Source organism: Mandrillus leucophaeus, unplaced genomic scaffold (genome assembly GCF_000951045.1).
Source record: "Mandrillus leucophaeus isolate KB7577 unplaced genomic scaffold, Mleu.le_1.0 Scaffold892, whole genome shotgun sequence".
NCBI lineage: Eukaryota > Metazoa > Chordata > Mammalia > Primates > Cercopithecidae > Mandrillus > Mandrillus leucophaeus.
Genome location: NW_012109719.1, coordinates 519737 through 537562, shown reverse-complemented (window position 1 = coordinate 537562; position 17826 = coordinate 519737). Strand labels below are relative to the sequence as shown.

Below are 17826 nucleotides of genomic sequence, written 5' to 3'. Positions count from 1 at the left end.
GTAATTTTTGTATTTTTAGTAGAGACGGGGTTTCACCATGTTGGTCAGGCTGGTCTCGAACTCCTGACCTCATGATTCGCCTGCCTCGGCCTCCCAAAGTGGTGAGATTACAGGCGTAAGCCACTGCACCCTGCCGAAATAAACTATTTCTTTAGAAGCAAAGCTTTGGTTATTTGTAAGCATCTAAATATTTCAATTGAGCACTCTGAAACAGATTTTGTTTGTCCAATGTAGTGCTGTATCAAAACACTATTTGAAAAAGTGTATTGGCTGGACGCAGTGTCTCACGCCTGTAATCCCAGCACTTTGGAAGGCAGAGACGGGTGGATCATCCGAGGTCAGGAGTTCAAGACCAGTCGGCCAACATGGTGAAATCCATCTCTGCTAAAAATACAAAATTTAGCTGGGCATAGTGGCGGGCGCCTGTAGTCCTAGCTACGCTGGAGCCTGGGGCAGGAGAATCACTTGAACCTGGGAGGCAGAGGTTGCAGTGAGCCAAGTTCATACCACTGCACTCTAGCCTAGGCGACAGCATGAGTCTCTGTTACAAATAAATAAATAAATAAATAAATAAATAATAAATAAAATAATTAAAAAGTGTGTCTTTAGGGTAGCTTATTAGTTATTACAAATTTACTATACATATTTAGAAAAATTTACCCTTTTGTCTGAAATCACCCTTCCAGTTTTGTTATATGCTGTAATCTTGAGAGACATCACAATGGAGATGGAGTAAAGGAACAAGGAGTCTCCATCTTGATCCAACTGGCTGTGTAGAGAATGTTTAAAATTTGTGTTCAAGATATTTCTTTCTTAGTTAGTGTAATATGTTATTTTTTGACAGGTGTTCCAAAATTGCAGCTGTATTCAAACATCAGGAAATTCATCTGCAGTTCTTGGGCTGTGTGACAAAGGGCCTGACTGTTCCATGATGCTCCAGTACTTCCTAATCTTGTCAGCAATGAGCAGTTTCATTTATTCTTTGGCTGCCATACCTGGATATATGGTTCTTTTGAGGTACACAATTATTTTCCTTATTTAAATTTTTTTGGGTACAAAAAAATTCTCTTGAGGTACAAAATTATTTTCCTTATTTTAAATTTTTTTAAGCTACCTTAAATTTAAGGTAGCTTGTTCTAAGAAAGTCACTCAGGACTCAGTATCTAAGAACTCAGTGTTCTAACGTACCATTTATTAAGGGCTTTGTATTAAGCAATTTTGAATTTCACAAAATTTTAAAGTTAGCAATGCATATGTTCATCTCCTGGCATTTCATTCCTATTCCTCCCTATTTTTCTTCCTTATTTCTTAGAGTTAAATGAGTGGACCTCTCATTCTGTGACAAAAGAGACACATTTACGTCTTAGTGTAGGCCATAGAAAATGGCCATTTTGATAGGTAAAGAGTGGGTGCCTAGCAGCCATTTCCTAAGGTTCAACCTATAGGACAGCAGCGCAAAGCTCTGAGAAGCCCCCATCTCACCAAGGCCACTGGATCTTTCTGAGCTCCATTTTTCTTTAATAATAATGGGCATAATAATAAATACTCAGCTCTCTCACAAGGCTACTGTGAGACATCAGTGCTGTAGGACTTTCTAAAACTAGGAAACTGCAGAGCTAGTTTTCAAATTTAGGTATATTAAATAAATCTTCTTACAGCTACACCACTCTTCATGCCTAGTAAACAATCCTGAACACAGTTTGTATTTTTTCTCTCTTCTTCTTGTTTTGGAGCTCAAAAGTAGAGTTAAGTTAATCACAATGCTCAAGTCATAACACATTATCATCACAGGCCAGAGCAAGGATTCTCTCTTATTTTTCTTCATTTATTTATTTACTTCTATTCAATTCCCTATTTCCAGTCACCATAGCTGCTCACTTAAATATGACAGATAAATGTCATTAAATATGCATTTCCTTTGTAAAATATTAAAATTTTTTGTGTGTATGTGTTTTTATATTCACACAAATGGTGGTGTGGTATTAAGTCTTGTTCTGGTTCATAAGGTAGATGCATAAATAAATTCACCAGTCCTATTTAGAGTAATTTTTATATCATCACTGCATGGGAGTTAGAATTATCTCACTTTGTGATGTTGACTAATCCAATGAGTGTAAAATACTAATGATAGCTCACTGACGTGTCAATATGTGATTTCCTGATATACTGAGCTTAAGCATCTCTTCAAACAACTTTTTTAAGCTATTTAGGCTTCTGATAGATGATGCTTATTCAATTTATTTTACCCATTTTACTCATTATATTTCCTATCTCTTATGTTTTCCTTGATGATTTTGATGATTACGATGTAAATTACAGGTATTAATGTAATACTGTTTATGTTATACAATTATCTTCACTTAGTCTGTCTTCTTTCTTTTAACTTTTACAGTGCCATTTATGAAATGAAATCCTAAATTTTGTTGTACTAAAATCTAACAATTTTCTTGCCTTAGTGTTTGTGTATTTGGAAGATAAGTCACATTTTTAAAATTGCTTCCACATTTGTAACTTATAAAAATGTTCTCTTAAATTTTATTTCCCCCTAGCTTTCCAGCTTTACCTTCTGCATAGTTTTTTAAGCCATCTCAAATCTATTTTTATATGTGGTTTAAGGGACATAGATATCCAGTGTTATTTTTCTCCGAATAATAAAGTTTTTTCCAAAATCATAGCCTATATAATACATCCTTTTTCTCTTTGATTTGTGGTGCCACCATCTCAAGTTTTTATATAACGTGAATCTATTTTTCATCCTTACTCTGTTCCACAGATTTATTTGCCTGTTCTCATACCAGTGTCACCTTGATTTAATTACTTTGGCCTTGCAAATGTTAGTATTTCATATGGTAACTTTTCCTCACCCCCCTGTCATCTTCACTTTTCCTTTATTCTTTTATTCTCAAACTGATTTAGCTGTCTGTGGGTCTTTATATCTTCATAAGAATTTCAATTGAGTTAGTGTAGATTCCACAGATTACTTGGAGAAAAATCTGACATCAAATATTTTTGAACATGTAATATCCTCGCATTTGCTTAAATGTTCCTTTGTATCCTTAAATAAAGTTCTGAAAATTTTTCATAAAGGTGATGTGCCATTAAATTCTTTCTTAAATACTATATATAAATATATAAATTATATACACACATATGTATACATATACATGTCTATATATGCACACACATATATGTACATACAGCCACATAGATACATACATACATGCATACACACACACACACACACACACACACTGAGAAAAACAAATGGTTTCTTTATTCATACAGAACACTTCTGATAGCCAGATGTGTGGATTATTTTCCTACACTGTCCAATTCTGCAGCACCAGCTGGGTGTTCTACAGTTCCGTGCAATTCTGGCACTATCTACATAGACTTTGCATCAGATTGCACAAGTTAAAAGGCTCAGTCCTATGAGACTGCCCCCAATCTGGATGTCAATCACAAGTCCAGACACCCTGGGCTTTTGTTTTGTTTTGTGTTGTGTTCTACCCTGGGCTTCTGACTGACAAGCTATGCATTAGGGTTGACTCCTCCATTTTCTAGAATGGCTCACGGAACTCAGGGAAGAAACACTTGACTTACATTTATTGGTTTATTGTGAAGGTTATTATAAAAGACACAAATGGAAACCAGGGTAGGGTTGGGATGTGCCACTCTCCTGGCATATGGATATGTTTACCAGCTCAGAAGCTCATCAAATCTCCTAGTTCAAGAGCTTTTAGTGAGCTTGATCTTCAGTGCACACATCCCACTCCATCCTCCTGGAGGTCTGAGTGTGGGGTTGAGAATTCTAGTCTTCTAATAACTTGGTCTTTCTGGTGACCAGTCCCAGCCTCAGTCTGGGAGCCCACCCTGTCGTCTCATTAGTATAGACTCAGGTGTGATCAAAACAATCTCCTTAAGAATGACAAAATACATTCCTACCACTAAGGACGCTCCAAGGGAATTCCAAGAACTCCAAGGACCCATGTGCCAGGAGCTAGGGACAAAGACCAAATATATTTCTTGTGACGCCATCCACACACACACACACACACACACACACACACACACACAGAGAATGGTGCCATTACCATCACAAACATGCAATATACATATATATCATACACATGTAAATATTTGTGATTGCAAATATATATAGATATGAATATGTGTATTTGTGATTTTAAACTGATTTATATTGTATTGATTTTAACTATATTTAAATTTATATTTGTATTGCTTATAAATAATTTGATTATCAATGTGATTTTACATATTTTGTGTGTATATGTATATATGTGTATCATTTCCCCATATACAAATATAAATTTTATATCTAGATTATAATTACATAGCATATAATTAAAATTATACATAAAATAAATCAGAAGTAAAAACTAGATTAAAAAATTATATAATCATATATAAATATAGTGTTTTAATTTTTAATTTTTATGGGTATATAGTAGGTGTATATATTTATGGGTTACATGAGATATTCTGATACAAGCATGCAGTGTGTAATAACCACATTAGGGTAAATGGGGTATCCATTCCCTCAAGCATTTATACTTTGTGTTACAAGCAATTCATTTGTACTCTTTTAGTTATTTTAAAATGTACAATTAAATTATTTTCCACTATAGTCACTCTATACACTATCAAATAGTAGGTTTAATTCATTTTTTCCATTTTTTCGTACCTATTAACTATCTCTACTTCCCCACCACACCCAGGCTACCCTTTCCAGCCTCTGGTAACAACCCTTCTGTTCTCTATTTCTATGAGTTCAATTGTTTTCATTTTTTCTTTTTTTTGTCAGATGGAGTCCCACTCTGTTGTCCAGGCTGGAGTACAGTGGCGTAATCTTGGCTCACTGCAACCTCCACCTCCCTGGCTCAAGCAATCCTCCAGCTTCAGCCTCCTGAGTAGCTGGGACTACAGGCATGCACCACCACACATGCTAATTTTTGTATTTTTAGTAGAAATAGTGTTTTATTATGTTGGCCGTGCTGGTCTTGAACTCCTGATCTCAGGTGATCCACCTGCCTTGGCCTCCCAAAGTGCTGAGATTAGAGGCATGAGCTCCCGGGCCCAGCCTGTTCTCAGTTTTAGCTCCCACAAGTAAGTGACGACATGTAAAGTTTGTCTTTTGGTGCCTGGCCTACTTTACTTAACGTAATGACCTCCAGTTCCATTCATGTTGTTGCAAATGAAATGGTCTCATTCTTTTTTTATGGCTGAATATTACTCCATCATGTATATGTACCACATTTTCTTTATCCATTCGTCTATTGCTGGACACTTAGGTTGCTTCCAAGTCTTGACTATTGTGAATAGTGCTGCAATAAACATGGCAGTGCAGATATCTCTTTGATACATTGACTTCCTTTCTTTTGAGTATATATTAATACATAGAAGTGGGATTGCTGGATCATATGGTAGCTCTATTTTGAGTTTTTTGAGGAATCTCCAAACTGTTCTCCATAGTGGTTGTACTAATTTACATTCCCACCAAGAGTGTAGGAGGGTTCCCTTTACTCCACGTCCTCACCAGTATTTGTTACTGACTGTTTTTGTATACAAGTCATTTTAACTGGGGTGAGATGACATCTCATTGTAGTTTTGATTTGCTCAGACTTCTAGTAGTATCTTGAATAACAATGGTGAAGGTGGGCATCCTTTTCATGTCCTGGATCACAGAAGAAGGGCTTTCAGTTTTTCCCCATTCAGTATGATACTCACTAGAGGTCTCTCATATATGGCCTTTATTATGTTGAGGCATGTTCCTTTTACACTTAGTTTTCAGAGAGTTTTTTTTTTTTTTTTTTTGGTACTATAAAGCGATGCTGAATCTTATCAAATGTTTTTTCTACATTAGTTGAAATGATCATATGTTTTTATTTGTTTGTTCTTTTGGTATGATGTATCATATAGATTGATTTGCATATGTTTGAACTATTCTTGGATCTCTGGGATAAATCCCACTTGTTCATGATGAATGATCTTCTTAATGTGTTGTTGAATTTGGTTTGATAGTATTTTGTTGAGGATTTTTGCATCAGTATTCATCAGGGACATTAGCCTTTAGTTTTCTTTTCTTTTTTTTTGTTTTTTTCCTACGTGTCTTTTTCTGGTTTTGGTATCAGGATAAGACTGACCTCATAGAATGAGTTTGGAAGGCTTCTCTCCTCCTCTGTTTTTCAGAATAGTTTGAGTATATTGGTATTATTTCCTTTTTAAATGTTTGGTAGAATTAGGCAGTGAAGCTATTGGGTCTTTTCTTTGCTGGAGACTTTTTATTACAGCTTCAATCTCATTACTTGTTATTGATCTGTTCAGGTTTTGGATTTCTTCATAGTTCAATCTTGGTAGGTTGTATGTGTCTAGGATTTCATCCATTTCTTCTAGGTTTTCCAATTTATTGGCATACAGTTGTTCATAATAGCCTTTAGTTTAACATAGCTTAACAATTATTCTTAAAATCCTTTGGATTTCTGTGGTATCAGTTGTAATGTCTTCTTTTTCATATATGATTTTATTTATTTGAGTCTTCTCTCTTTTTTCCTAGTTATTTTGGCTAAGGGTTCATCAATTTTGTTTTTCTTTTCAAATAACTATTTTTTTTTGTTTTGTTGATCTTTTGTATTGTTTTCTTCATTTCCATTTCATTTATTTCTACTCTGATCTTTATTATTTCTTTTCTTCTATTAATTTTGTGTTTGGTTTGCTCTTGCTTTTCTAATTCTTTAATATGCATTATTATTATTATTTTTTCTTTCTTTTTTTTGAGACGGAGTCTCAGTCTGTCGCCTAGGTTGGAGTGCAGTGGTGCTATCTCGGCTCACTGCAACCTTCGCCTCCCACGTTTAAGCGATTCTTCTGCCTCAGCCTCCTGAGAAGCTGGGACTACAGGCTCACACCACCATGTCGAGATAATTTTTGTATTTTTATTAGAGACAGGTTTTCACCATGTTGGCCAAGATGGTCTTGATCACCTGACCTTGTGATCCACCCACTTCATCCTCCCAAAGTGCTGGGATTACAGGTGTGAGCCACCACACCCGGCCTATTGGGTTGTTTATTTAAAGTTTTTCTTCTTTTTTGATGTAGGCATTTATAGTTATAAACTTCCTTCTTAGTACCACTTTCACTGTATCCCATGAGTTTTGGTATGTTGTGTTTCCATTATTATTTAAGAAATTTTTAAATTTTCTTCTTGTTTTTCATCGACCCACTGGTCATTCAGGAGCATATTGCTCAATTTCCATGTGTTTGTATAGTTTTCAAAATCCCTCTTGTTATTGATTTGTAGTTTGTGGTCAGAGAAGATGCTTGATACTGTTTCAGTTTTTTGGATGTTGTAAGACTTGTTTTGTGAGCTAACATATGGTCTATCCTTGAGAATGATCCATGTGCTGGATTCATATTTGTATTCTGTAGCCATTGGATAAAATGTTCTGTAAATATTTATTAGGTTCCTTTGGTCTATAATTTGGATTAAATCCAATGTTTCTTTGTTGATTTTTTGGGGAGGTCTGGAAGTTCTGTCCAATGCTGAAAGTGAGGTGTTGAATTCTTCAGCTATTATTGTATTAGGCTCTCTCTCTTTTGCTTTATATATCTATCTGGTGCTTCAATGTTGGCTGAATACATATTTATAACTTTTATGTCCTCTTGCTTAATTAATCCTTTTATCCTTATATAATGATCTTCTTTGTCTCTTCTTACAGTTTTTGTCTTAAAATCTCTTTTGTCTGGTATAAGTATGTTACTCCTGCTCTTTTTTGGTTTCTATCAGCATGGAATATCTTTTTCATCCCTTTATTTTCTGTGTCTCTGTCTTTATGAGTGACATGTGTTTCTAGTAGACAACAGATTATTGGGTATTTTTTAAAATCCATTCAGCTACTTTATGTCATTTTATTGGAGAGTTTAGTCTATTTACATTAAATATTCTTATTCATAAGAAAGGTCTTACTACTGCCATTTTGTTATTTGTTTTCTGGTTTTCTCTTCTTCCTTTTTTTCTTCCTTTCAGTGAAGGTGATTATCTCTAGTGGTATGCTTTAATTTCTTGCTTTTTTATTTTTTGTGTATCCATTGTATGTTTTTTGATTTGAGGTTACCATGAGGCTTACAAATACTATCTTATAACCCTTTTTTTTAGGTGATAATACATTAAAACTGCTTGCATAAAGAAACTAATAAACAAAAAGAAAACTAAAAAAAATCCTCTACATTTTAACTTTGTCCCCCTGATTTTTAACATTTTGTTATTTCTATTTCTATTTTATTGTACTGTCTATGTCTTGAAAAGTTGTTAATATTTTTGGTTAGTTCATCTTTTAGTCTTTCTAGTTAAGAGTAGTTTATACATCACAGTCACAGTGTTATAATATTCTGCATTTTTCCGCTTACTTACTATTTCCAGTGATCTTTGTACCTTCAGATGAATTCTCATTGCTCATCAACATTCTTTCCTTTCTGATTGAAGTACTCCCTTTAGCATTTCTGATAGCATAGGCTGGTATTGATGAACTCCCTCAGCGTTTGCTTGTCTGGGAAAATCTTTATTTCTTCTTTTTGTTCGGAGGATATTTTCACCAGATATAAAGGTAAAAGTTTTTTCCTTAAGCACTTTAAATATGTCATGCCACTCTCTCCTGGCTTGTAAGGTTTCGCCTGAAAAGTCTGCTGCCAGTTGTATTGCAGTTCCATTATATGTTAGTCACTTCTTTTCTCTTGCTGCTTTGAGAATTGTTTATTTATACATGACCTTGAGGGATTTATTGAATTCCTTGAGGTGATCTTCTTTGGGTTAAATCTGCTTAGTGTTCTATAATCTTCTTGCACTTGGATATCAATACCTTTCTCTTGGTTTGGGAAGTTCTCTGTTGTCAACCCTTTGAATAATCTTTCTACTCCTATCTCTTTCTCTACCTTTTCTTTAAGGCAAATAACTATTAGATTTGCCCTTTAGAGACTATTTTGTGGATCATTAAGGTGCACTTCACTCTTTTTTATTTCTTTTTTCTTTTGTATCCCTTACTGTGTATTTTCAAATAGCCTATCTTCAAGCTCACTAAATCTTTCTTTTGCTTGATAAATTCTGCTATTAAGACATTCTGAGGCATTCTTTAGTATGTCATTGCAGTTTTTTAACTGTAGAATTTCTGCTTGATTCTTTTTTTTTTTATGTCAACCTCTTTGTAATATTCATCTGATAGTGTTTTGAATTTTTTATCTGTATTATCTTGAATTTCTTTGAGTTTCCTCAAAATAGCCATTTTGAATTCTCAATCTGAAAGGTCACATATCTCTCTTTCTCCAGGATTGGTCCCTGCTGCCTTGTTTAGTTCCTTTGGTGAGGTCATGTTTTCCTGTATGTTCCTTATGCTTGTCAATGTTTGTTGGTATCTGGGCATTGATGAATTAGGCATTTATGAGAGTCTTCATAGTCTGGGTTTGTTTGTGCCATCCTTCTTGAGCAGGCTTTCTAGGTATTCAAAAGGACTTGGGCCCCCAAGCCCAGTAATGCTGTGGTTCATGTAGACTCATAGAGTTACCACTTTGGAGGTCTTGGACAAGATCCAAAAGAATTCTCTGGATTACCAGCAAGAGATTCTTGTTCTTTTGCCTTAGTTTCTTCCAAACAAATGGAGTCTCTCTGTGCTAAGCTGCCTGGAACTGGGGGTAGGGTGATGCAAGCACCCCTGTGGCCACCACCACTGGGACTGTGCTGGGTTAGATTGGAATCCAGCACAGCACTAATCTCACCCAAGACCCACTGTTACCTCTACCTGGCTACCACTTATGTTTGTTCAAGGCCCAACTCTACAATCAGCCAGTGGTAATCCAGTCATATTTTTGTCTTTCCCTTCAGAGCTATGAGTTTTCCCAGTCCCCAGGAAGGTCCAGAGATGCCATCCAGGAGCCTGGGATGGGTAAAAAATCATACAAATCTACCTTGTATTCTATTCTAGTGTGGCTGAGGTGGCACTCAGACTATCAGAAACACCTTTTTACTCTTCTCTCCCCTTTCCAAAGTCAGAGGAGCCCCACCCCATGGCCACCACCACCACCACAGGACCACAGGGAATACTGCCTGGGCCACCACTGATGTTTACTTAAGGCACTAGAGTCCTTTAGCCAGCCTGTGTGAATGCTGCCAGGCCAGGACTCACCCTTCAGGGCAGTTGGCTCTCCTGTGGCCCAGAAGGGGCAGGTTCAGAAATGCCATCCAAGACCCAAGGCCCAGAATCTGGGACTGCAAAAATGTGCTTGGTGCTCTACCCCTGGAGTCCCTACCCAGACTGGGCCACAGAATATTACCAGACCCTGGCCTGGTAGGAATCTGGCCTCACAGCAGGAGGGAGCAGCGAGCATTACCCCCTCAGCTCCGCCTCCTGTCAGATCAGCTGTAGCATTAGATTCTCATAGGAACGTGAACCCTATTGTGAAATGCACATCTGAGGGATCTAGGCTGCGCACTCCTTATGAGAATCTAACTAACGCCTGATGATCTGAGGTGGAACAGTTTCATCCAAAATCATCCCCGACTCCTGCCTGGTCAGTGGAAAAATCGTGTTCCACAAAAGCAGTCCCTGGTGCAAAAGGTTTGGAAACCACTGCTCTATCCCACTGTGGCTGAGCTGTTACGTAAGATGCAAGACAGAATTCTCTTTGCTCCCTGTGCCTGTGCTTTTCTCAAACAGGAAGAGTCTCTCCCCACAGCCACTACAGCTCTGAATGTGCTGAGTCTCATCTAAATACAGCACACCCGAGTCTCACCTGGGGCCCATGGCATACTACCTGAGTATAGCTGTTGGTTATTCAGGCCCCAAGGGCTCTTTAGCCAGTAGGTGATGTATCCTGCCAGTACTGAGTCCTTCTCTTCAAGACAGCAGGTTCCCTTCTGGTCCAGGGTTTGTCTAGAAATGCCACTCAAGAGCTGGGGCCTGGAATGGGTACCTCATGACCCTTCCCGGTGCCCTATCCTACTGTGGCTGAGTTGGTATCACAGATGGAAGACAAAGTCCTCTTTACTTATTCCTCCTCTCTCCTCAAGTGGAAGGAAGGATTCTCTTTTGGAGCCACAAGCTGTGCTGCCTGGGGTTGGGTGAAGGGTGGCACAAGCACTTCATTAGCTTCCCTGGCTGGTGTCTCAGTAGCTTCCCTGGCTGGGACCCCCAAGTTCATTGACTCCGAACCCAGCTCAGCACTAAAACTTGCCTAGGAGTTGTAGTCCTTGCAGCCTAGACTGGCTTTCAAGTTTATTTAGGGAGAGCACGTTTGCCCATGGTGGCGAGGCTTGCTGAAACTCAAGTTCTAACTGTGGGGCTAGGTGATTACTTTCTGGCGATGGCTAGTCTAAATGCTCCCTCCATGGGTAAGAATCAGCTGAGTTTAGCTTGGTTTTGCTTTCCACTGTGACAGAGCAGCACGGGATTTAATGAAGTCTCAGAATCACTGCATTCTCCCTCTCCCAAGTGCACAGATTCCCTCTCCATGCCATGTGGCCACTGCTGGGGGATGGGAGGGCTGGCGTTGGCAATTCAAGACCATTTTTCCTGCTCTCTTCAGTTCCTCTTTCTGTGATATGAAGTTAAAACCAGGTATTGTGAGTGCTCACCTGACTTTTCGTTCGTACAAAGGTGTTTCTTTGTATGTAGATAGTTGTTAAATTTGGTGTTCCTTCAGGAGGGATGATTGATGGAGCTTTCTATTTAGCTCCTTGCTCTACCCCTCCCTTATAAATATAAATTTTGGACAGATAGGTCTGTGTGTGTGTCCATATTTATCTCTATCTCCATCATCGCTGCACATAAGTAAAGATAGGTATATATGGATATGTGTGGTATTGTTTTCTCTTATATTTTCTAGTTGGTTATTGCTGGTTTAGAGGAGTGCTGCTGTTTTTAAAAATTTGCTTTTTATCCAGCATGCTTCTTATTTGTTCTAATAATTTGTTGATTTTGTTAGGTTTTCTATGTAAGTTTTTCAATGTGCAAATATGACAAGTTTTGTCTTTTCACTTCCAAACCTTACACATCTTAGGCTTCTAAAATTCTCTTGTAGCATAAATTAAAACCTCCAAGATTTATTTAACTATAGTTGTGATAGTGAGTATTCTTGTTCTTTTCTAATTTTAATAAGAACTGTATAAAATTTATTATTATTCTTACTGCAGATTTTTAGTGTATCTAGTTTCCGTGTTATTAAAAACAATTTCTCTTTTTTTTTTTTTGAGATGGAGTGTAGCTCTGTCACCCAGGTTGGAGTGCAGTGACACAATTTCAGCTCATTGCAACCTCTGCCTCCCAGATTCAAGTGATTCTCCTGTCTCAGCCTCCCAGGTAGCTGGGATTACAGACACCCACCACCATACCCAGCTAATTTTTCTTATTTTTAGTAGAGACAGGGTTTCACCATGTTGATCAGGCTGCTCTCGAACTCCTGACCTCAGGTGATCCGTCTGCCTTGGCCTCCCAAAGTGCTGGGGGATTACAGGCATGAGCCACTGCGCCTGACTAATAAAATAGGTATTAATAAGAAAAAGTGATAGGTGAAGTGTCAGTAAACAGAAATGGGCTCCTGTGTAGGCTACCAGCTGTATAATAAAGCCCTGAATAACCAATAAGTGAGCATGAAAGTAAAATTTTGAATGTTCATTATGTGTGACTAGCTTACAACCGGCCTTTTCAAGACAGTATGATAGTTTCAAATCTTTATTTTTCTTTTATTTACAAACTTATTTACTTTTCAGGTGTATGAAATCTGAAGAGAAGTCCCTTGGTGTGGGATTACATACATTTTGCACAAGAGTATTTGGTAAAAATAGTTATTTTTTTCCACATCCTATCGGAACAATATTAAATACTAGATAAACAAGATAATTATTTCAGAAAAACAGTCTAGCAAGTGTCCCTTCTGTATGTAAAAAGCACATTATAAATATGAGAATGTAGCACACAAAGAGATAGAGCATCTCTTTTACTTGAAAAGGCCTTGTCTGACCTTAATTACACTATTCTTTGAAGATTTGAAAATAAAATGAAAGAAAATGCTCTGCCCAAATAAAATGTACATATAATAGGCCCAAAACATTTAAGAAAATATATGAAGTTCAGAATCTTTAATTGAATGTTTTACCCTACTAATAATTATGCTGCATAATTTTTTACTTATAAGATTACTTATTTTTTTAATAATTTAGAAACTTTACAGTAAGAGTAACTCATTTCTAAAAATAAAATTTAGACCATTAGATTTATGTTTTGATAAACTTTGCAGTACAAATAAAGAAAATCAAAATATTTCCAAATAAATCAAGTATCTTAATTCTTGTTGATAGATCTTTCTTTCCCTGTTAATTGCAGCTGGCATTCCTGCACCTATATATTTTGGCGCTTTAATGGATTCCACATGTTTACACTGGGGAACTTTGAAATGTGGTGAGTCAGGGGCATGCAGGATATATGATTCCACCACCTTCAGGTAAAGATAATAATGGGTTTAAAATTGTTTTATAAGCATAGACTATGCATAACACAGCACCATTCATACCTAACTTTTTTTTTGCCAAGTGAAAAGAATACTTTTGTGTTTATTTCCAGAAGAGATACTGATGTTATATCTCCATTCCTTATTTGCATACTAGAATTGTATTTTCCCATTATTTCTCAAGTGCTTGGTAAATATAAGCATACATGGCTTCCCTAACCTTGGCTTTCAAAGTGTTGTTTGTTAAATTCTTAGAGTCAACACAATATTGAAGGTAATGGTTGTATATATACCATGGATGCCTATCCAATTTATATTGATCTCTAAAGGCTCTTTGTTTTATCCTGCGTGATTTCATCATGTCACGAGTCTGAAGCCTCACTTCCTCTCACCACGTCTCTGGTCTCCAAAATCATATCTTTTCTCCCTCTTTAAACTTTGCTGAAACAATCTTCTTCATGTCTCCTAATGCCTTCTCCTTGGTAAATACAAGTCTAATTTTGAATAAAACTCTTTGTTCTTTCTATTTTCATCTTCTTTTTCAATAGGAAATTTGAGTTTTGTTTAAATTTGAATTAACTTCTCTTGATGGGGGCAATAATAAAGCTACTTCATTCAGTATAAAACAATTTACCATTGTTTATAGCATTCTAAGGTATTTGTCTTGATCAGCAAAAGGACATATATCAAGAAATATGGGGAGAGCAGAGAGCAGGAGATTCATCTCTGCATCCATTCCCGTTTCCCCCAGAGCTCCCCAGGAGTGATGTTGAGGGAAGCTCAGCTACATGCTATGTATGCAGTAGATTTCTACCACAGTTGAGGAACTCCAAGGATCGCTATTGAGGGTTGGTCTCATCCTGCTGCTTGGATTCTTGTTGATAGTATCCTGAATCAAATGGTGCTTGAGACACATTAAACAGACTTAGCTCCATTCTCTGTTAGTCAGACCAGTTAGACTGGTCAATGAAATGGTGTATCCATGAGAAAATCTACCAGAAGCCAAGATATTCTGGAAATAAGGGTAAATATTGTTGGTAGACAATTCTCCATGGACCCCTACATTACATTTCTGCTTTTCTTGTTAGCAGGGGCACTGACAGCATTTTTTCTGGACTATATTTTCAAGGATGTTGGAACAGTAAATGACCTAGAAGATATAAATAGTGTCTCTCTCAAGGACAGAGGGCAGGTAGTTTGTTGTTCATGATGATAAGAAAATGTCTCCCTCTGGGGCAAAGTTTGGGCAGATTTTTTTGAAGCCCATTTAAAAGATTGGGGTTTCCTAAATTCAGGACTTTCTAACTGCAGCCCAAATCCACCGTGTGTACAACGTTTACCTGGTTCTCCCTCTGTCTCACCACTTTGGGACATGGAGGGTAAGGAAAACCAACCTGAAAATGAAGTTTGCGCTGACTGCTGTGTTGCGAACGAAAAAAAGTCCTTTGTCCCTGACCTACGAGTCTTGTATCTTCTGTTAGCATCCTTGAAACTGTGGCAGGCTAGCCTGTTAACTTACAAATGAAGTAAAATCTTAGACTCTTTTACAATTCTTGATAACAAACTTCTGATTACCTTTAAATTTTGCAGAAAAGGTAAAAATGATTAATTTGATTTATTTCAACCAATAGAAGGGGAGAAAATGCAATAGTGGTAATTCTTAAGAAAAAACTCCACACAAATAAGTTAAAAAACAAGCCTAAGTGATTTTGCAAATTGGTTACACTTGCTTGTTAAAAGATAGCAATTTTTATACTGGACTTTTCAAAATTTGAACTATATGTTGTTTATAAGAGACAGATCAAAAATATAAAATGATTGAAGATAAGGTTTTAAAAAGATACCAGACACATACTAAATCAACTTCTGTAGTTATATTAATGATTTAAACACAGTATAAGTTAAAGGAAAAAAATTAATAGGATTAAACAGGGATATTACTTAATAATAAAAGGAAAACACGACAAAAATATAGAAAAATTATGAACCTATGTAAATCTATCAACATAACCTCAAATATGCAAAACAAAAACTTATAAAATTATAAGAAGAATTCTACAGAATGGAAAATTTTGATATACTTGTGCCACAAATGAATATTAAACACAGATGAAAATGAGTGAGGATACAGTATATTTCAACTTCAAATTGTACAAGAGTAATCGAATATACAGATAAATGTAAATGAATATATATAATCTATATCAATCTATAATACATCTGTATCTATATCTACATGAATACATGGATAATTGTTAACCCAAATACCAGCACCTATGCCACTAAAAAGTTTAAAAAAAGTATTGACACCACATAAATCCGGTTTTCTGTTCACAATGCAATGGAGATGAAAGCCTATAATAAAAGATGCCCAAACCTCAAATGTTTGAAAAGTAGTAAAAAAATGCAATCTTAAATTACTCATGGTTAAAAGAATAAATTACAATAAACATAATTAATTAGAACTCTATGTCAATGAAAGCACTGAATAAGAAAACTTGTGGGATGAAGCCAAACTAACCAGTAATCAAAGGGATTTTTAGAGCTTTAAATGTATAAATATATATACACATATGTGTATGTTTGCATATGTACAAATATATGTATATAAATATGTATATTAATACATACATATAAGTACATATATACATGTTTATTTACATATGTATATAAATAATGTATATTTACATATATAGATGTATTACATATATAAATATACATATGAAATACATATTCACATATACACACATAGGTATATATGTTTATATACACATATGTATAAAATACAATATGTATGTAAATATATACATATACACATTTACATGTAAAAGGCTGAAAATTAATGAACTTAGAATTTAGAAAAAGAACAATAAAATATATACAAATGATGTAGAACGACCTGATAAATGCCTCAATAATTTACATATTGATATATTTCCTATCTCAAACAAGAATAAATGATACAATATATTTTTAAAATTCAAAAGAGACATATCTTGGTTAAAAGACAATGAAAACACCATCCTAAACATCTGATTTTTCAGAAATTAAACAGAAACATAAAGGAGTAAACAAAGCTGAATTCACAGGCTCTATGTCTCAAAATGGGCAGTGGTTTCTGGTATCAGCTTCCAAAAGAAGAATAAGGTACTTCTAAGTCAAGAGACTAAATCCAGATTCAATGCTTTAATCCAATTAATGAGGCAAAACACCTTGTACAGGGTTTAGTGTTCCTCAAAATTTGATGTTCACTCAGAACTTCACAATGTGAACTTATTTGCAAATAGAGCATTTACGAGTGGAATTAGTTAAAATGAGGTTATACTGGATTGCAGTAGACCTTAAATCCAATCACTGGTGTCCATTTTTTTCTGAATCCTAGTAATGTTTCATAATAAAAGCAAATTTTAGAAGTAGAAATATAAAAATGAGAAGCAGAAATTAATAAATAGACTATATACCATAGAGGGAATCAGAAAGTAAAGAGCTATGTTTTTGTAAAGTTGCAAAGGTATTACTAATTACAATACTGTGGAACGGCAAATAAAGAAAGAGAGGAGGCACAAATAAAACATCATTAAGGATGAAAAAGGTAATATAAGTACATATATTATAATACTTACATAGGGATTTTAGATATAACAATTTAGAAACATATTAAATAGATATTTTTCTCGACAATTACATATTACTAGATTTTATTATAAATCTATAGAAACATGAATATTTTTATAGTTACTTAAAAATGTAAATCCTTCAAAAATGCTCATCTCCCAAAGGCACCAAGTTCAGATGTTTTTCAAGAGAGTCTGATAAAACCTACAATGAACTGATGATTCATTCGTAAATTATGCAAGTTATTCTCAGAATCAGAAAAAGGGAAAATTTTGTAATTCATTTCACAAAGCTAGTACAATCTTAATAATCACACTGGACAAGTTCAGTACAAGAAAAAAAATTGTAGGCTAATCTTATACGTGCAAAAAATTTACATAAAAATTGATAAATTGAATCTAATAATGTGTAAAAATTACAAATACGGTTTATTTTAAGCATGCAAGGATAGGTCGACATCAGAAAATCTATTGGTGTAATAGACGCTAATTAACACAATAAAGGTAGAAAACCTTGGATACTCTTCCGACTACAAGCAGAAAAGTTATTTGGCTATATTGTGCACATTCGTGATTAAAACTTTGAGGTAGCTCATGATAGAAAATAACTTCCTTAATCTGATCAAGGTCATCTAAAGAAACTCTCACAAGAGTATATATTTTAATTCATGATGATTCTTTGGAAGCATTCTTACTAAATACT

At 35.5% G+C, this 17826-nt stretch overlaps 1 protein-coding gene across 4 annotated transcripts in view; it reads left to right on the top strand.

Moving 5' to 3' along the window:
* Nucleotides 1–17826, top strand: part of SLCO1A2 (solute carrier organic anion transporter family, member 1A2) — a 139373-nt gene that overhangs the window by 115852 nt on the left and 5695 nt on the right. For all 4 annotated transcript variants that reach the window (XM_011969466.1, XM_011969469.1, XM_011969467.1 and 1 more), the window contains 3 exons: nt 845–1017; nt 12773–12837; nt 13386–13503. In XM_011969466.1, coding sequence (XP_011824856.1) covers nt 845–1017; nt 12773–12837; nt 13386–13503 — 356 coding nt within the window. The remainder of the gene's footprint in view (nt 1–844; nt 1018–12772; nt 12838–13385; nt 13504–17826) is intronic.